At 31.2% G+C, this 25,412-nt stretch overlaps 1 protein-coding gene across 1 annotated transcript in view; it reads right to left on the bottom strand.

Moving 5' to 3' along the window:
* The window catches only part of SMC6 (Structural maintenance of chromosomes 6), a 143,486-nt gene that overhangs the window by 37,297 nt on the left and 80,777 nt on the right, over positions 1–25,412 (bottom strand). Inside the window, exons 13-17 of the mRNA XM_067283419.1 lie at positions 16,505–16,669; positions 13,749–13,927; positions 9,476–9,660; positions 5,404–5,508; positions 1,719–1,912 (exon numbers count right to left, since the gene is read on the bottom strand). Coding sequence (XP_067139520.1) covers positions 1,719–1,912; positions 5,404–5,508; positions 9,476–9,660; positions 13,749–13,927; positions 16,505–16,669 — 828 coding nt within the window. The remainder of the gene's footprint in view (positions 1–1,718; positions 1,913–5,403; positions 5,509–9,475; positions 9,661–13,748; positions 13,928–16,504; positions 16,670–25,412) is intronic.

Here is a 25,412-nt window from a genome sequence, read left to right as displayed (position 1 = left end):
TGCCAAAATCAGTGGATATTTGTTACCCAACATCATTTCTGTTAAACTAATTATTAAACTATGTATCGAAGTTGCATAAATTAATGGGAGAGGAGGGAAAAATACGCTTGCAGTACAGTTCTTTCAAGGAAAGTCGTAACAACAAATGTAAAAAACTACTAGTCAGCGCCAGCATTTTACTGTAAATGTCGGGTAGCTATTTATAATTTTTTATGTTGCATAGTAATGTTTTAAACGTAAAAAACAATTAAATTACGGATTTTTACTGATCTATTTAGCTATTTTGAAGTGAACAATCTAATAAATTACGATTTCAAGTTTTAAAAGTTTGTAAACTAATTTTTAATTAGTTATTTTTTATTCTAATTAACAAATTCATCTTTTTATAATTGCTGAATTATTAACATTAAAAATTAAAAATTAAACACTATTACATAATAGTAGTTTATCCTGTTATTAATCCACAACTATAAAATTATATGGCAGGGGTGGGCAAAGTGGGAGTCGCAATGTAGGTTTTGCAAAATGCATGGGAGCTGCAGTTCTGTACTGTCATGGTGGATAGTATGGTAAGGTGTGCGATTTTATTATATAATATAAAACAAATATTGAATTTTTTTAATAAATATATTTTCACAAAATTATAAAAATAAAATTGTAAAAATATTAATAAAAAACATAAATTAACACTTTCAGCAAGAGCCGCACGTAACTCAAAAAAAGCCGCATTTGCCCATGCCTGTTATATGGCTTCAGAACGGTGAAAAGAGCCATTTCAGATTCAAAACGGATTCTGGTATATTTTCTTATTAAAGATTGCAGCATTACTTCTTGCCGCCTGCAGATGACTACGCTTGGTCAGCCATATTCAGCAAACGAAATCAACAAGGCAGTTAAGGAGACAAATTCCCTGACTTTTTGACAGTTTTCGACAAATTCCCTGACTTTCCATGACTTTTTCCGAAACTAATGAAAATCCCTGACTTTCCCTGACTCTCCAGGTGTGTAGGAACCCTGTAAATAAAAAGACGTAGTCGCTTCCAAAAAACTCTGTTGATCACCATTTCTCTCTTTAAAATGTTCCAGAATAAAATCTTCAGACAACCCGACCTTTCTTTTTAGGCTACATGGCCGCCCAGGAAACAATTTTTATCGTCCAGCGAAATTTTAAAATTAAAAGTTTTGTAATAATTCGCCACCAGAGGAAGGATAAGGATAATCTACATTTAACAGCGCAATTTTCCAAGTGGATATAAGGATTCGAAATGCCTGAATGGAATAGGATGAATAGCTCAAGACGTCATAAGGTCACCAATTCCAATTTTTTTTTAAATTTTTTATTTTTAATTGAATTATTTCTGTGTTTAAGGAGTTGTTTCCTGGGCGACTGTGTAGCCTAAAAAGAAAGGTCGGTCGTCTGAAGATTTTATTCTGGAACATTTTAATGAAATAAAATCCTTCCTATGTAAACTTATTTCTTCAAATTCTTCTCTGCTAAGCAACATTCCTGTCATCTGTTAAATCACACATTAACAGAAATATGTCTTCATACAAGGTGTTTGTTTTTAAAGTGTTTAGAAAGGCTTGATTTTTATTTATAAAAATTTCATTGTTCATTTATAAGACTGTCATTGTTTAATAATAAAGTTCTTATTTATACTTATTTAGCATAGTAATAGGAAATTTAAGCATGTTAAAAAAATAAAATTTTTACATACCTAATTTTATCTTCAACACTTCCTTGCAGGTAATCTGCAGTCTTTTTAGAGCTAGAATAATATCGAAAAGGAGATGCATATAACTGGTCTCCCACAATTGTAAATGTTTCGTGACAGTTACGAGGTACATTATCCAACATGACATTTCTAGCTTCTCTGTTGTCTTCGATGAGTAATATGGACTCTATACCACGCTAAAAACAAAAATAATTTAATAATTAAAGGAATAAACTTATATTTATTTTGTTAAGCTGTTTTTATGTAAAATACATTTAAATTAAGAATCTGAAGTGGAAAAAAAAACAACAAAAATTTATTCTTCAAACAATCATCTTTCATTTTCTAGAACAACACTTTGACAGCTTAGAACTTTACACATTAACAGTGCTCTCTTATTATATTACAAATTCAAGCAATTTTATACAAAAATTTATAAGAACAAGAACATACAAATAAAAAGAATTACTAGAAAATGTTCCTTTGTCTCCATTCTGATTTTATGTGTTTTAATTAAAAACCTTTAAAAGGGACTTGTAGAAATAATTTTTAAAAAATTATTTAGAAATCCCAGGACATTATATATTAAAGTATTATAAAATTTAAAGACTGAACAACACCAAAAAAAAAAAAAAAAAAAAAAAATTTCCATGTAGTCTTCTATTCACCTATTTACAACTGTCAAAATACAATTAACAATAGTGGAGTCAACCTTTCCTTAGAGACTCTTCTCTGCCCATAAGCATGCAAAATGTCTAAAAAAATTCCTCATATGATGAATACTTTCAACAATTTCACTTGTCAACAAAAATATTTTAAAATCATTTAAATTTTGTAATACTTTAATATATATCATCTTGGATTTTTAAACAATTTAAAAAAAATTATTTCTACAAGTGAAATTGCTGCAAGTGTTCATTGTGAGAACCCAAACTCGAAAAAATTTTTTTCCTTTTCAAAAATTTTTTCAAAAGTAAAAGAAAAACGAAAAAGGATGTGATTATAATTTTTCCCACATCCAGAGATGACACATCTTTTGAATGTGTGTCATTAGGAACCTAACGAAAAAAAAATTGCTATTGGACACAGACTTTAAAATTTCCAAAAAGGGGCAAGAGCAGTGAGGGGGGATCCCCAAATAAAAGAATGGGATTGATGACGACATGGGGTGTTCATCAATCTTCTCGAGTTAGTTGGGATTCAGGTTCGCTCTCTTGCCGAAATCAAGTCCTGACCTTCTCAGACAGTTCTTCCACCATTTTGGATATCAATCGAATTATCAGATTGGATATCATCTTACTTTAGAAGACACCCTTGAAATCCCCAGGAAAAGACCATCTACCAAATCTATGGAATCTATGGAACCGTTGCCATCCACCATTACTATGGTATGTATCAAGTTCCCGTTCAATTGTAAACTTGCTCTCAGTTAGGGATCTGATTTAATTGGGAATGATATAGATGCTGGTTTATGACTATACTGTACATTCGAATATGTATATGTGTAAGTAGTCTATATAATAAAATGGATAAATTTTTAGAAATGTGACTGTTGAGTGCACTTTTTTCTCTGGATGCACTGTCTCTCGGACTGGCTCTATTCCAAATACGACCATCTACAGACGCAAACACTCATGCGTGAAAAAAACGTAATCACCGTCGCGATTTCTGTGTTCTCTAAAACACAGCGGTGTCAGTCTTGACATGGCATTATGATGTGGTGCTGATCCTTCAGTCACACCAGTGTCAGAAATGGGATACGATTTATAACTCAGATCTCAGCTAAACCTGTATAGGATGGAGGAGAACCCTCCAGAACACTTGCAGGGAGAGACAGCAGGAGGTGCACTCACAGCAGGCAGAATTGAGAACACAATCCTTTTGATACCTTCCTTTTTGGGAGACCTGACAAAGCTTAAGGTTACAGATTTCTTTGAGGCATTAGATGAGTTAGCTAAGCTGCAGTTAGCTAAGCAGCTAATTGGGCAAAGGTGCAGTGTTTAGGGGTTGCTAAATTAAAACTGACAGGGATAGCTAGAGATTTCATGTGGAAAGACATGTGGAGACGTATGAGGAGTTTAAGAAATTAATGATTAGCAGTTTGAGAAACAACTCTATTCTTTTAGGTTACAGAAATTCTACACTTGTGTGCAGGAGCATGATGAGGACATGCATACCTATGCAGTGAGGCTGTAGACCCTTGTTTCTGAGACAATTATAGAACAAGCTAGTGATGATGCTCATGAGGCAAAGGTTATAAAAAGGTGTCAGCAAAAGGAAAAGGATGAACGCTTGAGGGTGCAGTTTCTAAGTGGCCTAAACCAGTGATTCTCAAAGTGGGGGTTGCTGAAAAATTGATGCCAGATCAATTTTTTCAAATATTTTACAAATTTACTATGGATTTATGTTTAGAAATAATAGAAATAAAAAATATATAAAATAATTTTTACTTAAATAAATTGCACATATAAGTAATTAAAACAATATAAATACAGTATTTAAATACGAGCCTAACCCCCCTCCCTCTGGGATGTTTTTTGACACATACTCATTCTTCGGGGTCCTTTGAAATTTTTAAGTGCAGAAGGAGGGGTTGCAGTCCAAAAAGTTTGAGAAACACTGGCCTAAATGATAAAATAAAACGGCAGGTGATGTCAAGAGAACCTAATACCTTCAATAGGGCAATACGAACAGCTATCAGTGAGGAAACTGTAGATCAGCTAACAGGGCAATCTCAAGCAATAATAAGAATGGTTAATAATCCCAGCGATGAACAACAGGAAAACAATACTAATAAAAAGCTAGAAACAACCTAAGTGAAGATTCGGGAGCAATTAAAGGAACTAAGGACTCAAGATGATAATCAAAATGAACCTAGGCATGAAACCCTGCCATTTTGGTAGTCTCCGGAATATCCAAATCGAAGGAGACAATATCTGCCTTGAGGAAAATTAGGTGGTAATTCCTGAGGCCATATGGAACAACTTTCCAGCAGAGCGAGGATCAGGAATATCTCTATTCCTGATACATTTCCCAAAAAACAAGCAAACACCATGACCAAACAACCAGCATGGTGTTTGCTTGTTTTTTGAGAAATGTAGATCATAATTACTGTATATCTTTACTTGTAGATGTATTTTAACAGTAAGAAAGTAATCTCTTTGAGCATATACAATATACCTACTCATGGTTTTTTAGAAAAATTGGTTCTTGTGTAATATGTAGGTTGGGGGCAAGGAAGAGGTGTTCTCTCTTCCTTTTTTAATTTATATACTTGAAAATACACTGAGGAAGGGTTGGAATATATTATACCAACCTGAAATGCATTTGTAGTTCAATTTGAGAATAAAATTATATAGTTTCTAACCGAGAATTGCTGTGAGATCACCGTCTACCATAATTTTTTGGATTACCAAGACGTTTTACATTGAAATTCTTCAATTATCTTTTTAGCATAAATCTATATTTAATTTCAAAATTAATATTTAACAGAAATACATTGACAATAATATAAATTAAAATGACAAGAAGCCAATCAACTACTAACTAATGCACAAGTTAAATTATTTATTTTATTATTATAATATTTCATTCTGATTGGTGTATTGGCTAGTGGTGAGTTGGTTTCTTATCACTTAAAGATTAATTTTATTGTAAGATAACTGCAAATTAAATTTAAAAAATTAACCTGATCAATAAGGCAATTTGCTACAACTGGATTCGTAATGTCAAGCATCTGCAATACACTGCTATACTTGTTTGAATGAACGCTATATCTGTTTACATTATACACCTGAAAAATATTCATTTTGGTAAATAATTTCTATGAAATTATTGATATACATTTATTGATTTAGCAATGACACTAAAACATTTACATCAATAAAATTAATAATATTACTAATGAAAGATGATAATTTTTTAGTTTAGTTTAAAGATTTATTTAAGAATTTTGATAATTTAATTTAAAGATTATAACTTACTTCTTATTATTCCAAAAAATAGTTGTTTAAATAAAACTTTAGTACAGAAAAGTTTTAAATAATTTTACTCTAATAATTTAACATTAACCATTTACTGTTGTGCTTCCAATTACAATTTCATTTGAATGTAAAATAATTTATCATTCAATTATCAAAATCTTTCAAATGACTTACTTGTTCCATTTTTGGTATGTTTTTACTTTAACATACTCAAATAGTTACAAAAAGATCTTAGTAACTCACTTTCAGGTTCGAATTCATTCCTTTGTGTAAACCTGAAGGTATTAGGTGACTAATATGTTTGTTCATTACAGTAAAACCTTGTTAAGTCAAAGTTTAAAAAGTAAAAACCTTCCAACTTCACATCAAGTCTATTTAATTTTCTCAAATTTTTCTGTGGCCATAAATTTCCCATTATCAAGCCATGTCTTAAGGATCTGTTCACAGAATGATTACAAAACTGTACAAATTATGTCACTTTATTGTGAAACTAAAAACCAGATGCATGAAATACATGGGTACATGTCAACGTCAGCCTTTCAAACAGACATGTTAAATAATCCTTTATAGTTGTTTTCTTTGTTTTATGTTTATAAACATGCTAAGCACAAAATCTTGAATTTTATATATATTGGTATAACCACATAAACAATCTAATATCAAATCAAATTAATTTAGAATATTCAGGAAGAAAAGAATCAGCCCAGGGTAGGATTCAAATCTGCAACTCCTGCTTACTGTGCAGATATGTTGCCAATTATGCTATCCGAGCCTCCCTCCAAACTTAATGGTTCTATAAGTGGGAAGTGGATGGAGGTCCAGATAGCATAATTGGCAGTGCATATACATAGTAAGCAGGAGTCATAGGTTTAAGTCCCATTTTGGACTGATACTTTTCTTCCTAAATATTAAATTAATTTAAAATCAACTTTACTTAAACCAAATAACTGGAGCAAAAATGTTCTACTATTGCAAACGTTTTCGACACCCTTTCTGGGCTCTTCTTCAGGCTTTTACATAAATCCATTGCAAGCTGTTCACTCAATTTTCAAATTTCAATTTAGAAGGAATTCGATTTCTGATTCAAAGTGCGCACGTATTCCAAGATATTCAAATATTGGATATTAGTATGAGATTCAAAATGTGCACTAGATTCAATTTAAACCATTATAAAACCAATATAAAATCAAATGCTAATGTTAATTAGGACTTGCTATGCCGTGGAAAGCGACATTTCTGCTTTAAAATTAATGCATGTGGACTTGCAACCCGCCTTAAACATTTCCATTGCCTCCAACACTTTGAGGTGATCATGATGCGGGGTGGTGAGGATGACACGTGCTTCGTTAAAGTCAGCTGTGATGTCCAGATCTGTCACATAAGTCAAAAGGATCATTGTGTATTTGTCGTGTAGTATGTCTGACTTATGCTCCTTTAATCTTAGCACTAACAAACATCTGGTGGAGCCAACATATACCATTTCTCTATCACATTTGCCATCTCTTACCAGGACTGTGTAGATTCCCAGTAATCTGTACGGATTGGGATGGTGTTTTCCATTCCTTAGTATGCTGTAAATGGACAGACATCTCCTGTATGCTATATTGATCTCATGCTTCTTGGCAATTGCATTATATATTGATTTTAAATGCAGGTTATAAGTGAGGGGGATCCTCTTTCTATCATTTTCCTTTTCATTGTTCGGTATTTCCATCCTTCTAGATGCTACTTCTTGCATATGTTTGTAACTTTCACATAACCTACATATAAGATTGTTGTATCCATGCTCAATGGCTATCCCTTCTATATTTCTTATTTCTTGTGTTAACGCCAAAAGATGATGATATCATCTATGTATCTCTTATATAGGAGAATATTGGAGAGGAAGTTGGGTAGGGTTCTGCTTTCCAACCTTCTGACCACCATTTCGCATAGGTCTCCAGATAACAGACTGCCCATTCTTGTAAACAGCAACCCCCTTTCAGAGACTTCCTGTTTACAAGAATGGAGGATAAAGCAATGCACCAGCAAGTACTGGAGTTGGTCCACTTAATGTGTTTTAGTTCTATATTCAGTTTAATGGGGTTGTATACGCTCAAAGTAAAGATGGCCCCATGGGCAATGGTTTCTGGGGTCATCTGCGAATTGGTCATCAGACAACTGGAAATTGGGACCCTCCCCACTTTCTCCATAACATTATCCTGTACAAGAGATATATTGATGACATCATTATTTTCTGGAGGACAACACCGAATTTGACGCAGTTTGTCGATGCAATGAATGACAATCCATACGGGCTGTTCCTTGAGGTGAAACAACACAGCCCTGCCAGGTCCACTTCTTAGACACAGAGATTACGGTTGAGGGGTCAGACATATACACATCTATTGTAAACAATGTGCAATTTCCACATATATTCCAAATGGATCATGTGATCCATTTCCATACAAGATGGCAGACTTCAGAGCCTTAATTAAAAAAGAGTTCACACATTCTTTTATCCCACAAGTGCTAGCAGAGGAATTAAGTCTTATAGAACAGATAACCAGGTCACATAGTTACACCAACCTTATACAAAATGTGTGTGAATGGCACCATTTCAGTGTCAAGAGATAAACAGGAAGAGGATCCCTCTCACTTTTAACCCACATTTAAAATCATTACACACCACAATTGCCAAGAAATGACAGGTAAGTATTATGTACAGGAGATGTTTCCTTATATTCAGCCTACTATGTAACAGAAAAGACCCCCCAATCCCAACAGACTACCAGGCATTTATAGCATCCCTATCAGACAACAAATGGGATAGCAAAATGGTGTACATTGGGTCTACTAGGCATTCAATGGGGGTCAGGATACATGAACATAAATTGGATATACAGCATAGTAGGAGTATCACTGCACTCTCCACATATGTGACAGACCCTGATATTATGGCAGACTTCCCCAGAGTCCAAATCATCTTTACTAACCCACATGTAAAAACCTCAAGTGGTTAAAATAGATTGGGAGAAATCAAGGTTATCCAAACAGTACATGATCTCCAATATTAAAGGCATAGAGAAGCTGGAGATTTAGAAATCTGTAATCAAGTACAAGGATATTGAAAACTTCTCCTATGCATGTAGATTGTGTTATAAAATAAATTCACACATCTCACCAACTCAAATTAGATCAGTAGTGTGGCATTAATCACAGAATTATGATTTGTATAATAACTTATGTTTATGTGTTTGTAATGGTATTTATTTATGATTTATAATTATTTATTTCAAGTTATAGACCAATGATTTACAGCAGTGGTTGGTGTGTTGTTTATTTTGTATCTTTGATCTTTATATGTTATGTGTTGCTTAATATGGATATGTCTTTATGCCATATGATTGATATATGTGCATATTTTAAAAATTGGCACAAACTGTTCTGTAGACATTTTAAAAAATACGCAATAGTATGTTCATTCTACTTATTTTAAATTCCTAACTAACCTGATGATGTTCAAATTCTAAATGCTATTTGGAATGTGCATATTGTCTGGAATAAAATGTTTTATGTTAGATTACCTGGTGTTTATTTGATTAATTTTAGTGTACATCCAGTTCTACTCACATATTAACAAAACAAAAAAAAATTACACTATTCTTTCATTGAAATTTTGGATATAAACAGAAATACTAAAACTATTTAGATTGCTTCATTATTAAAGTTTTGATTATTGACTGTTCTTTGCAGTTAATTAATTTCACTAAAATACAAAAAGTAAACACAACTTACCTGACGATGAAATTTACTAACTATGATGGATGGCTTACGTTCATCAAAATTACACGTCATCCTTATTAACTGCTGAAGGGTGCGTTCATCTTTATGATTATCACAACAGAATGCAAAAACAAGACTCTTTAAACATGATTCCACTGCTAGTGCCCATTTGGCATCTTTTAGTTTAATACAGATTCCTGAAGAAAATAATTTTAAATAAATTATTATTTTTTTATTTTACAATCACTATAATGTGTTTAATAATATGACTATCACTAAATAATTTTTGTTTTTATTTAAAGTCAATGATAAATTTATGATACAGCATATAGTCAATACAATCTTGATGGATTAAATATTAATCATATGCAATATGATAATCTCAGACTTCAATATTTCTTATGACTTTTTTAATATTAGTCCAAGTTCTTTAATTAAATTTTGGATAATTGATCTATAATAAATTATGTTTTCTGAAAAAAGTTAATATTTTATTTTATTGAATCACCAGGGCAAGTTTTTAAAATCCTTGTTCATTTCTTGTATTATAAATTTGAATACTGATATCATTATACAGGGTGTTTCAAAATGATTAGAATGATTTTACATTGTTAAATACATTTCATAAATTTTCAAAACAAGATGTTATTTCACACACATCTAATAGAACTGTCCAGGTTTAATTGTCAATAGGTAAGATGAAGCTGGATTTCACAGATACTTAACCTATCCCATGTTGAAATTTTTCTTTGTTGTGTGTCGTGCCATGTTGAATTTTTGTCAATGTTAAGCGATCAAAATTACACGTCATCCTTATTAACTGCTGAAGGGTGCATTCGTCTTTATGATTATCACAACAGAATGCAAAAACAAGACTCTTTAAACATGATTCCACTGCTAGTGCCCATTTGGCAAAGGTCTTTTTAAAGGCCTTTGGAAAGTTACGTTTTTGAAAAAATGATCGTATTGCCTGAAATTATTTTTTTATTTTGCACAAACAGAATAGATATATTAATAAATATAAAAACAAAAAAAATACCTATAGCTATAAATATAGGATTATTTAGTTAAAATGCATAAGAATACAGTAAACCTATAGTTAAGGATAATTATTTTCATTGTTTTTTGCATTAATTAGGGCATTTACTTAGCTTAAATTATCATGTTTTAGAATTAAAATGGTATTTTTGGGGTTTGGGAATGGAATTAATTCAATTTACATTATTCATTATGGGAATAATTGTTTTGGAACTTGAACTTTCTGAAACTTAAAATGCCCTTCAGGGATGAAATGAATTGAGTTCTGAGGTACCACTGTACTGATTTCTGTATCTTAATAAATTTTATATCATAAACTGACAAAAGCTAGAAAAGAATTTTCACAAAGTAATATAACACTTTCCACACCCTTCCAGGAGCTTGCTTCAGGTTTTAATTATTACAAATCAAAAAATTACTGAGAATTCTAAACTGTAATGTTCTAAAAGCTTTCTTTGATGTCACCACTTTCTTTAAAATTAATTTATACTTTAAATGCACATATTTTAAAGTAGAGTTGATAATATATATGATATCACGTACAGTCGACTTGCATTAATACAAATTGCTAGAGGAACGGTAGTTAGTTTGCTTTATTGAAAATTTGTATTAATGATTTTCAGTGTCAAGATCATATAATTTACAGACTTAAGGATTAACAAGCAGTCAAAATCTCTAAATTATAATATTTTGAATTAATTTACTAAATAAAGTTAAATAAAATAAACTTTATTTACATAAATAAATTAATGTTCTAAACGATTTTCAAATCAAACAAAATGAGGAGATGATATTTGCTGTAAACAGCAAAGTTTGGAGTAGTATATCAGAATGGTTAAACAAAACAAATCTAAGAGGAATCTGATTTTTTTCTATTGAGAATCGTTTGAAAATGTAGAAAATATTTTTTGGCATCAAAAGAGTAAAAATGGAGCCAAATTTGGCAAAAAGTAACCAAACCTGGCATCATTGTAAGACACCCCCCAATATCCAAAGTAGACATGTTTGCATGGGACTGAATCCATTTAAAGGAGCATCCTTAAACTTTAACACCTATTTTCTAAGTAGAATAGAATGGTCCGCTAAAACCAAATGTTTGAATTGCTCTACAACCAGCATTCAAACCTGTCTTTGCTTACTAGAAGAAAATTATTCTACTCAAAATAGAACATTTACAGGTATACCTCACCTTATGTCAGTACATTGGTTCGAGGAGAGGTGATTTAAGTCGAAAAATGACTTAAATCAAATTTACTTGTCACTAGGCTAAACCACAAATAACCATTCCCAGTACTGTATTTTATTTATAAATGCATTTTTAATAATATATGGTTAATAAGAATCTATTTTAAGCTTACAAACAAATAGATTTTAGTTTTTAATATAGTACAGAAAAATAAATAATCTAAATTTACAAATATGTGTACAGTATGTACATACTTGTAAATGTACATGTTTACAATTTGGCGATGTTTACAGTACATCACGGACTCTATTTGTTAATGGGGTTTGCTCTAAGACATTATAAAATAAAATGATTTTGTATGGTTAAATAACAAATACACTTATTAAAATTATTTTGCGATAGTAGAAAATAAAGTAATTTATGTTAAATTTACCAATAAAGACTGCTAAATAAGATGACAACACAGAGTCACAGATGTTTTCATATTTCGTTCTCTAGGATTTATGATGTACTGTACAGTATTAACATTTACTGTAAGTGTACATATTTTAATATGATTTTATATACAGTAGAGCATTGTTTATCCGAAAACCGGTCAACCGAAACATCGGTTAACCAAAAGCTTTCCAGTTGGACTGTGTCATGCTGAATCAAACGTTTTTGATACTAGATTAACTTCCTAAAGTATAATTTTTTTGTTTTTATATATTTCAAAATATTTATTTTGTTTGTACAAAATAAACATATAATTTTTAACGATACAATAGCCTCAATTATTATTATAAAAATTTTCGTTAGGTTTAAAATTGACAAAAATTCAATGCAAAGCAACACACAACGGAGAAAAATTTCAACATCGGATAGGTTAATATATTTTTTCGTACATAATCGGTTATCCGAAAAAATCAGTTATCCAAACAACCCCAGTCCCCAATTGATTCGGATAAACAATGCTCTACTGTATTTTTATTCTTATTTATTGTATAGTAACATGATTTCGTGCACTTCTAATGCTTTTCTAGTGATATTACAACTTCAATATTCGTGGCAGACAGATGTTAAGTCGAATAAAATGATTTAAAATTGATTTTTATTTTTTCATATATATATTTTTTATTTGACATATGACATATAATCGAGAATGACTTACCTCAAAACGACATAACCTGAGGTATACTTGTATTACAGTTCCAGTTTGCTTTTACACTTTTTGATATGAATAATAAAATCATTATTGGGAATAAGATTATTTCTTTGGGATTGTAAAGGTAATTTACAGTACAGTTTAACAAATTCTGATAAAATTTTTGTTTGCTTTATTGTGTGAAAATTAATGTTGTGACAATTGCGTTTTGCCAGGCAATGGTAAAATTTGCTCTAACACAAGAATTCACTTTATGAGTGTTCATTTTAAGACAAGTCTACTGTACACAATAAATTATGTAGCAATATAAAGAAATGATATGCTTGGTATTGTAAATTAATATACTATATACACACACACACACATATATATATATTTATGTAACTGTCTACTTTTTAAGATCTATTGTATCCCTTTAGGAGATTTTCAACCAGTGATTACTATGAGGTTGATAATGTACTGCATTCTTCAGTATCAGTTTATTCAAAAAAGTGGTGGCATCAAAGAAAGTTTTAGAACATTTCAATTTAGAATACTCAGTAATTGTCTGATTTGTAATGATTGAAACCTGAAGTAAGTCCTCAAAAGAGGCCAAAAACATTGTTTTAATAAAAAAATTTCTTGTGGAAAGGGCATAAAAGATGTATTGATCAATAAATTCTGAAATATACTCTTATACAGAAAAGTTTTAATAACACAAAAACCAGACATCTTGATTATTTAATTAAATTTAGTTTTAAAATAGTCTGTAAATTATTGTGAAACTTTGCATTAAAAACTAGGCAGTGTTGCTATGTTGTAATAAATTTACTGATAAGAATTAACTTAAGATCTATTTATTTCTCTCTGCATAATTAAACATTTGTGTAATTAAATTTTTCAACACTCAATAATTCAAAATTTAAAATATAAATTACCAATTGGACCAACTGGTTTTTCCTTGAATTTATTTTGTTTATAATATCTGTCTATCACATCCAACAATTCTGGCATGTAATGACCAAACCTTCGAAGCTGATTCGTCCGACTGCTTTCTAAGTTCATAATGGACTGCTGCAAAGATTCTATCTGATGACGAATGCTTCGATCTTGCTGCCTGAAAGATATAATGATTAACACTCATTCTGCATATACATAGTAGTCTGAAAGTTTCAAACCCTTAAGTGTTTTCAAAAATTAATTTATTTCTCAAGTATGTGGTTATACATTTCCAAATAAATTTTACCAATTACAATAGTTCCTACTAAGAATTAATACTTTGTATGCTCTCCATGTTTATCTAAAGAATTAATAGAGGTTGTAGCCAAAGTTCAAACTTTAAACTTGTACAGCAAGCAGAAGTACACATTTGATGTTTGAACTCCAAGCAAAACACATTGTGCCACACGTTCACATCATACACTGATTTATGGGATATTGTTCAAAAATGGCAGAAACATTCAAGAGCAACAAAGGTTATCAGCAAAGGTAAATAAACAAATTAAACTATTTCTACAGTGTTATGATAAGCTATTATGAACACAAATATATAAAAATTCTATAGGTATTTCACATCACTTGCAAAAAAATTGAATAGTTAAATAATTTCTGGATTAAAATCATCTGTTACTTTACAATGTTATTCATAAATGCTTAAATAATTATTACTTTAATAAAATTTGTCATAATTTTAATCCAAAACATGAAAAATGCAGACGTTTAAGCCAAACTTCTACTTGCCATGCTCAATATTCCAAACACCATTGTCAAACTTCTAGGCTTACAAGATAGCGGCACTCGATGTTCAACATTCACGTTTTAGAGATGGCAGTCTAACTGCCTCTCTAGTTGTCAATTACTTTATATCCAATTATTAAATTATTCTTATTATAGTAAGATGGCCAGATTTTAACATTAATGAGGGAGGGGTTTTCTTGTTGAAAAAATTGTTCTACAGCAACAAAACTTTATTATTAAAGAATGCAAAAATTGTATTGTATTATATATTTTTAAATTGCAACATGTAAAATTTACAAATATAATATATATATATATACTATTATAATCTTTATAAATTCCTTATTCTTTTGCATATTTCTCATTTGAGTGAATCTTTTTTAGTAGATTGCTGTTGTTTAAAATGTCATGAAATTTAGCTTTTTAAGGTGGTGACAGACAAGAGCTCTGCACCATGTAACATGCAACAAACAAAATGTTTGCTCGTTTGGACCGCCTGTGAACACGACCTGTTCCATTGCTGCAGCTGCACACCCTGAACCATTTATGTGTGACGATTACCTCACATCACCTTACCTTAGAACATCAAACTTACAAATATTTGAGAATATTGCAAAATAGATCTGTGAATCATACAGAACTTAAAACACTCTTCAAAGAAAAATATGTAAATCATTTAACATCTATATTAAAAACAGAACTAAATGCCCATAATGCAATACTGGCAATAAATACATGGGCAATACCAGTGCTTATGTACTGTACATATTTGGCATTTTAGAGTGGAGTGATACAGATTTGGAAGACCTAAATAGATATAAAAGAATAATAATAACAAAATATTGTAAATACCATTTGAAAAGCTGTGTGGATAGATTATATATAGCAAGATGCAAAAGTGGATGAGGATTGATTAAGATAAAATATTTGGCTTATTCACAAATTGAAAAATTACAAAAATATTTCACAGAAGGCAACAATGAATTACCAAAGTAATTGCTCAAGTAGATAATAAAATTACCATGCTAAATATAGTTGGAAATGTCACCAAAATCAAAATCTCAACAGGGAACAGACATAAATGGCTTGAAATGTCACTATATGGTCATGGTCAATTTCCACATTTGTGTCCAGTAGGAACAGGACACAAAAATTGATATTAAAAACTCTAAATTATGGCTGCACAAATCAAACATCCATGCCAAACTGAAGGCTTTGTGTGTGCTATTCAAGATCAATCAATACAACAAAATATTACCAAAAAATGATATTGAAAGATAACATTAATGGCAAATGTCAAGCATGCAAATCGGCCAATGAAACAATTCAACATATTTCAGGATGCCAGGCACTTGCGCCAACAAAATATACTACAAGACATAATCAAATTTCTAAAATAATTTATCAATGACTGGCCAAAAATTCTAACTTCTTAGTAATATGGCATCTTACTACAAATTCAACCCACCTCCAGTTATTGAAAACAAATCAGCAATATTACACTGAGATAAACAACTAACAACAGACAAATCAATTGATTATAATAAATCTGATCTTGTTCTTGTTGATAAAGTTTCAAGGAAAACCTATTTTGTTGAAGTGTCAATACCTAATACCAAAAACTTAGAACAAAAGTAGAACAAACAAAAATTCTCAAATATCAATCACTGAGAAACAAAGTTCAACAAGTTTGAAAGCAAAAGGAAGTACTAATAATACCAATAATTATGTCAGTGGCAGCTCTAATTCCAAAAACATTAACTGTGTACCTAAAAGAAACTGCCACTAACTGTTGACCTTATACCATAAATGAGGATTGTTGTTTTGCAAGCATGCCACATCACTCGCAGATTTCTCAACCTTGATCAACAATAAAAAACAAGAACTTGGTTTTCATTAACGCACCAAAATTACCAGTTGAACCATGAAATAATAACCTTAAATTCTAAATTTGTACCTGAAATTATGCATTTCTTCAGATGCTTTGTTGAGTGAGGCTTCTGTCTTCTGCTGATTAAATTCAATATTTTTTCGTTCAGCAAGGAGTTCTGATTTTTCTTCTTCAAGCAATCTTATATTTTCTAATCTTTTATGTCTTTCTGCTGCATAATCTTTCTGATCACTATTTAAAAAATACTATTTAAAATTTTATATACAAGTTTTCTATATTTACTTATAAATATCATTTGCTTAAATTTAAACAATCTCTACTAAAAATAATCTTATATTTAAATAAAACATTAAACTAATCTTAGCAGATAACTCCAGTATTAAAAATTATAAAATTCAGTAGGATAATTCTAACTGTAAAGAGATTAAAGGATATTTTGACTGAACTGGAATACTGATAAATTTAATTATTTGATTCAAAATATTTCTGTTTATTATTTACAAACTGTTTATTATTTATTTTAAAAGATAAATAATTGTAAAAAGTTACTAAATTCATATCTAAAAATAAATTCCTTGTCAAGAAATAAAAAATGAAAAGTACAAAAATTGGTTTCCTTTCACAATTATCATTATCATCTTGGCTTTACAAATTGGGCAACTTCTGCTGATACTGGCCTTAAAACTTCCTTTCCACCTTCTCAGTCTATCTCTTAATCATTTACCCCAGTATATAACTAACTGTTGTTTAGGTCATCTCTACTGCTCTGTTCTCTCCAACATTATCTTTCCATTTCTTTCTATATACATTAATTTCTTGTACTAAATTATTTATTTTTAGCTCATCTTATTATTTTATTTCTTTTCTTATTTAATTGTGTAACCAGGTAATAATTTTAGTGTTCATACTTACTATACTTTTTTCTCTATTGTCCTAATTTTCTCTCAAAGTCCAAGGCTCTCTACCAAATGTTAGTAGTAATAGTGATTAGTATTTCATATAATTTAAGACAAATCCTCCTTAACACATGTTCATTTAGATCAGTGACAAGCAACTTGTGATCTACTTGATGCATGTGGCTGCCAAGGTTGTTCCTGCAACCCACTTTTATTAGCTAAAGTGAAATTTTGGATTTAGCACATTATATGAATCTATGAAACAATTTTTAAGAGTATGACTTCAGTATACAGTAGATAATACAATAAAAACAATAGTATCAATGGTAATGGCTTGTACCCTTTCAGAATCTGCAAATGCATTCTTATTTTACATTACATTTTTTATACAACAAGATGTCTTGTAAGTGAACCTTAGGCAAAATATTTAAAAAACTGTAAGAAAATCCATAACATTATTATTTATCACAAACTTCAATTTTTATTTTCTTGTACAAGAAGCTCTGTTGAAATATGAAATACAGTGGTGCCTCGTATAACGTACGCCTCGAATAACAGACGCTGCAAACAACGGACTTTCTGTTTGGCCGTTACGTGACTCGAGCAACGGACTGGCTGCGAACAACGGACTTTCCGGCATAATTGGTGACTGCTCCATGGGTGCGTTCTTTAATAGCGGTTGCTTTGCGTCTCCGCTACTACGGGAGTGCACTGCTGTTTGTAGGCATTTAGGAACGACGGTGAAAAAAAGAAAGATGGCGGCGCCCGCACTATCGATAGTATCGTGATGGATGAATCTATAATTCTAAAATATGAGCTTTTAAAGGCAAAACAAGGGTCCCAATTGTAAAATTTAAGCATAAAATGGATTAATTGTTGAAAGAGCATTCAAAATAGCCTCAAAAAAAACTCAAAGACACTTACATCACCGCGTGCGCTAACTCGCGCTTTCACAATTTCTAAATTTTCATTCATAAAACCACATAATGGACCCGGAAACGAAACTATCTGAGCCATGAAGACGCCATGTTGCTTTCCATCGTAAACTACTGCTACAAGCGGCCATTTTTGCCGTTCAAGGGCGTGCACTCCCACCAGAATTTAGGAACGTGTTCCGCAGGAATTTTTAAACGGATGTCGCTCGTGCAGAGTTACAGAGAGGAATAAAAGAACGCACCCCATGTTCATTTTTTTTATGATACAGTACGGTTATTTTATGCTACGTAACGAATTAGATGTTTTAACATGTATTTCTATGGGAAAATGCGTTTCGTATAACAGACGTTTCACTTAACGGATGTGCACCTGGAACGGATTAAGTACGTTATATGAGGCACCACTATATAAGCACTTGCAACTTGTCTATTATTTTCCTATATTCATTACACATTAGCCTAACCAATAAGAAATGATTTTAAGAGAGAATAAGAGAAATAAAACTGTAGAATAATATGAAAATAAAATCTTAGCCCATGCAAATGCTAATGCATGCATTTGCAAATTCAAAAAGTAATATTTTTGTTGCTTTTAAGTAATATATATATATATATATATATTTTTAGGTACTAGGTACTAGAATGCACAAACACAAACTGTTTACAAGTAAAAAGAAATATGAAATATTGAAAGAAAACAAACAGAAAACTCCTTTTCAGGATTTGATAACAAACTAGATGTAAGACTTTAATTATAAGGTCTTCAAAGATTGAACAAACTTATAAACATGTTTGATAAAATAAAAATCTCTGAAAATAAGCTGAAAATTTGGAATTTCAACTTGAATTCAATAATATGGCACATTTTCCAATTCTGCAAACAGAAAATCTGACATGAAAAAATATAAAGAAGAAATACAGAAACTTTAACAGGAATTGTATTTGCATTTTAAAATCTTACAAGAGAATAAAACTAATTTTTGTATTTTCTCATCACCTCCTAAATTTAGACATCAATAAAATATCAGAACTTCAAGTGAAAATAAGTGGTCTACAATCCACTACAAATTAAAAAATATGTTTCAAAATGCTCTCTCTGATTTTTATAAGAGTTACTTTCCATCTGAAAAATTTCCATTGCTGGTTAACCATGTTAGGCAGATTATGTTTATTTGGTAGTACATAAATTATCTCTCTGCAAGCAACTACTTCAGAAATAAAAATTATAAAAAGCAATTACCAAAACAACCTCAATAATGAGTGATCCGAAAATTGTATACAAGATGCTATTTTTTCAGCATCTAAAAATATTGAAAAATTTATTCTGGGGAACAATACCAAAATTCTCATTGAAATATTATCTGTATTTTCTACTTCAATGTGAATATTTTTTCTTATTAAAATATATCTATTTACTATGTATGTAAACTGGTGTCCAAAATTAACTGAACACATTCAGTATCTCTCTCAAAACTGAGTTTGTATAAACATACAATGAACAAAACCAAACCAGACTGTGAAAACAAAAATTTACAAACATTTTCGTCTATATAGAAATAGACAATGTCAGGTAAATGATATAGAACCAAACAGCTAACGAAAATCGTATGCTTTTTTAGATGTTCCAACTGATTATGTAATTAGAATACATTGTGTTTAAAATTTCAAAATATGTATATTATCTAAACAATAAATGAATAAATAATCAATATTTTCACATTAATTATTATGTCATAGATATCCTTTACAATTTAAATTAACATTAATGTACGTTTGTGTCGGCAGAATCTAGTTAAAATGTGGCACGCCATGTTGTGGACAGTGTGTCCGTTTCCTTAAAGTTAATAGCGACTCCCTGCTTAATTGTTCTGTATATTTCAACTGCCTTCAGGTATTTAAGTTATGCTCGTTCTGAAACCCTATACAATAATTTTACATCCTGCAGTTCAACACGTATGTCCTCACTACCCGCATATGTCGCTAGTGCCATAGTTGATAACTTTTCTCTGATGGAATATTCATGCTCCTTCATCCTCGTAGCCAGACCTCTCACTGTCACTTCGATGTATATTAATGAGCAATTGACTCATTTGTCGGAAACGGATACTGAGTAAACCCTAGAGAGTAGGAGTCATATATATTGCTTTTATCATTTCTTAAGAGTGAAAAAATAGTCAGAGTGTGTTGATATGCTAAGTGTACCTTAGTAGCCCTGGCAATTTCTCTATATATATTAGAAAGTGTTTTGTTATATGTGATGACTTTCATTGGTTCTTCTTGTTGAATAGTTCTGGTCCCCTTACTTAGATATTGTTTTACAAGATGTTTGACCAAAGAGAATGGGTACTCATGTTGTGTTGCCAGGGCCTTGATCCATGACAATTAGTTTTCCTTTTCACTCTGCTCTGAACAATGTGTATAGGCCCTTTTTACCAGTGCTCAAAAAGCAGAGACTTTGTAGTAATATGGGTCATGTGAATTGTTAGGTATAAATAGAGGTGAATAAGACTCCTTACGGAAAACACTGGTGGATAGATGACCATGCTCCATAGTGATATTGATATCCAAAAAATGTACCACTATATGACTCTCTTTTCAACCCTCAACAACATTCCATAGGGGTTATCGTTAAAGTACCTAAGTACCATGTCAAGGTTAGGTATTTTGTTCCATACTATGAGAATGTCGTCAATGTATCTGACTTACAGCACTATATCTTCAAGAAACTTAGATAAAATGGCGTTATCATTCTTCGTCTAATATAACCTTAATCTTTCCAGTTAATTTCTTTCACATTTGTTCGAACGTTTTCGGCCCACCCTGGGTCATCTTCAGGAATACAATGAATGAACGTGCAGAATTAGAACGTACAAATCGAATGCGCCGAATTTTCACAAGCGTGGAAATACTGCTATGAAGGGAAATCACACGATATTTGAGTCGTAAAGCATTCATTTTAACGATTATGCAGTAAATTTACACCGAGATCTTCTCACGTGCCATATCGTCATCATAGCACGAGAGAATGTTCCATCAGCAAACTTAACCGTTTCACAGTAATTTGAATCGGGCTGCATTCGATTTGTACATTCTAATTCTGCACGTTCATTCATTGTATTCCTGAAGATGACCCAGGGTGGGTCGAAAACGTTAGAACAAATGTGAAAGAAATTAACTGGAAAGATTAAGGTTATATTAGATGAAGTACATTCATCCAGTTCGTTTGGTTGATGTGAGTTGGAGTTATCATTCTTTCTGACCACTAATTCATACAAAGTTCATGATATAGGGGAAAAAAAGTGATCACGTGACATAGGTGTTGCGCATATCGATATGGTTGTAAACAAGCCGTTCTGTTCGAAGGATAGCTTAGTTTATAATAATGGAAGAACAAAAATATTTTTTAGAAAGGTTAACAATGGTACAATTGAAGGAGGAATTAAAAAAGAACAATGCCAAGTTAGCTGGTAGGAAAGCCGATTTCATAGAAAGGTAAGTTAAAATAATCTACATCTACATTTTTATCGTTAATTATTACATTTAAACATTTATAATTTCAAGTCCTTATAACTATTAAATGATAGGCAACTTATCAGTAGATGAAAGTTTTAAGGATAAGATTTCACAAAATGCACATTTTTCGTTGATAAAAACATTTAAAGATCAGAAAAGTTGTCATTGAATCTTTTTACATTTGCCTAACCAAAACATAAAGTCAAAACTTTAAAATGAAGTTTTTTCCTCTTGGAATATGGTCATGTACTGAACCTGATATATTACAACCAATTTATACCAGTATCTGAAATATTAACTGTACCAATAGGTTATCACTGTAATTTAAAACAACAATCAACACAAACAAAACTACTTTCTATGAAGTTCTAAGACAGTGGTTCTTAACCTTGCTGGAGGTACCGAACCCCATCAGTTTCATATAAGCATTCACCGAACCCCTTTTAATTGGAAAAATAAAATATAATTTTTCAAATTCAAAACATAGGTATAATAGGTGTTCTATTGGGAAATATAGGCATATTTCCCAATAGAATAATAGGTGTTCTATTGGGAAATATAGGCATATTTCCCAATAGAACACATGTTATGTAGCATTAGTTTTCGAAACCAATACGGTTTCTACGTCACGATGACGTCAGGTGGTTGACCTTCGCCGAACCCCAGGGGTTCGGTCGAACCCAGGTTAAGAACCACTGTTCTAAGACAATATAAGACATATATATCTGAATCTTTTACCAAGAGAAAACAATTTTTGGAGTATTTAAAATAAATATAATCAAAATGTCTTTTTATTGGTCACAAGTCTTCTTACTTGTTTCAATAATTTAATGCAATAAGACTAATTTCTTCACCAATAAACTTTTTGTACAAGTGAATTTTTGCCCATTTTCTTTTACTAAATCTGGCATAAACTATATATATGCCATATTTAGGTGCTTGTCAATACTGTTCAGTTACCTTATACTGTTTATTTTTATATTATATGTAATATATTAAGTTAAGAATATAATATATAATAATATTTTTTTGGCTTTCCTGTCAATGAGACAGAAAAACAAAATAAAATATTGGTGATCATATGTTAACTAGTTATTAAACTTGCTTACAATAATTTTCAGGTTACTGGCATATGAGAGGAATCAGGAAACTCACAATTTTTCTATATCCTGTGATCGCTCTCCTGAACTCAAACTTCCTGATTTATCTGAATATAAGGATCTCTCTCCAAGTTTACAAATACACGTTTTGACTATAGAGACAATTAATGCCTACATGGAGGTGCCAGATCAGAGAATGCCACTGTCTGCTATGCAGATGTATTTTAATGAATTCTTATTAATAATAAGAGGAACAAAAGAGAAACATTTTTTATATTTTAAAGGTAATGTAAAATCTAAATTAACCAAGGAGAACACATATTACACAGATTTAGTAATTACAGATTATGGGATTACAGAAAGTGCAATATGTGAATGTACAGCAGGTAAAGGGCCTAAAGCGTATTGCAAACATGTATGTGTAACACTATTGGCAATAGAAGAATATGGAAGAACAGACACATATAAGTGTCACAAAACATGCACACAGGTTCTGCAAACATTCCATCAGCCTACCTGCCAACATAAAGGTTCCCCAGTTAAGGCTAGTGAGCTTCCATTTCATTTATTTAAGAAGAGAGGAATGAAAAGAAAATGATTGGAAGACATAAAATTTGATCCCAGACCATCTGGCAGTACAATCCCCGATTATACAAACTTTGTTATTAATTTGACAATGAACATGCAAAGTGGTTGTGCAATACCGATATTGCAATTAAGGCAACCAGCAAACATGAGGGCTTTAGAGTCAGATCATGATTATTGCAAAAGCACAATGTCTGAAATGTTTTTAAGTGCTTTACATGTAACTGAAGCAAGTAGGGAGTACATAAAACATTTGGAAAAAGAGACCAGATTACAATGAAAAAGTGCAGTTTGGAAGAAGGAACATTTGTTGCATTTGACATCTTCAAACTTTGGAAAAGTTTGTAAATTAAAATCAGCACACAGACAAATTGTGTGGCTCATTACTGTCAAGTAGGCCAATAAAAAGTAAGGCAATTTCTCACTGCTTAAGGTATGAAAAGGAAGCAATTGAAACATATTCTTTTCTAAATACTCCTGTGAAAGAATGTGGCATGTTTCTTCATTCAAAATACCCATTCTTAGCTGCAAGTCCAGATGGGCTAGTGGATGATGATAAAATATTAGAAGTTAAATGTCCTTACTCCAGTTTTAAACTTCCTGTGAATGTGCTAAAGATACCATATTTGGAATGTACTGATGACAAAATTACTTTAAAACGGAATCATGATTATTTTCATCAAATCCAAGGACAATTAGCAGTGACAAATAGACAAGTTGCTCATCTGTTTATTTACACAAAAAGTGACTTCAAAGTTTGTACCATTCCAAGAGATGGTAAATTCATTGCAGACATGATTGAAACACTAATTATGTTTTTCCATGAGCATATTAAGCCAGCTCTTTTAACAAAAAATGTTTTATAAACATTAAGTTTATAAAATAATTGAGCTAATTGTTATTTTTATTTTACAATTTGAGTTTATGTAAAATTTTTCTAGATGGTGTATAGTATGAATTTTTTTAAATAATAAAAAGAGATTTTGTTTTAAAGATTAAAATTCTTTTATTAGCTTACAAATATTTATTCAACTGTAGTACAAATTTTAAAGCCACTATATTATTTTGAATTGAAGTTCCACAATGAAGACCTTACTGTGTATGATAGTATACATTCTTAATCTTAGAATTTATAAACAGACAAAAATTTAAAAATAGTATAGATGGAAAACTTAAATTAGGCTAGGGTCTAGAATGGAAAAAAAGTTATATACGGTATTAATAGAGAGCTAGATTAGCAGTGAAACAATTTAAGAATCTCTGCCAACAATGCATGGTCTAAAATTGCATAACATAAAACATATAAATATAATTTCACTGCCAAGTTTGGTTACTGTCGGATGCATGTGTTGCCTCAAAATTTTATATGTACAGTACGAGCCATTCCTATGATACGTTCAATATGTATTCTTTTACTAGATACTTTTTGTCTCGAGATGACAAACTGCTGTTCAGCTGTGCTTTTCCTCTCATAAAAGTGGGTATATTTACCACAACATCTTTAGTAATTAGTTATTCCTGAATGTTAAAACCTCCATCAGCCATTACCCAGTCTTAAAATAATTATTGGATTTTCGTTTAAAGAATTAACAAATCGTACTTTACAACCGACAACGTATTGCTTAGTCTGTTTGCAACCTCATCGATACTAGCGCCGCGTGCGGAGTAGATTTCACTTTTTTCCCCTATTGGGTTACCCATATGTACAGTACATCCTCATCTGTAGGTAAGTTATATCTTTGTATTCGAAGAAGGAAGAGTGTACTATCAAGTGTGCTAGATCTATTAAATAATATATCCAGTAGATACCTATAAGTGCCTTCCACCTTTATCAGTAGAAAATCTCTCAGCTCACGGAAATAGGGCTCAAGTTTTACAGATTGGAACAATGCTTCATAGTCACATACTGTGAAATATGTGACTGACGAATTGTTAAGATCCCGTA

This window comes from Centruroides vittatus, unplaced genomic scaffold, assembly GCF_030686945.1.
Source record: "Centruroides vittatus isolate TY-2023 unplaced genomic scaffold, ASM3068694v2 contig_986, whole genome shotgun sequence".
In the NCBI taxonomy this organism is placed as follows: domain Eukaryota; kingdom Metazoa; phylum Arthropoda; class Arachnida; order Scorpiones; family Buthidae; genus Centruroides; species Centruroides vittatus.
Note: the sequence above shows the minus strand (reverse complement) of the source record. Positions and strands in the feature narration are given on the sequence as shown.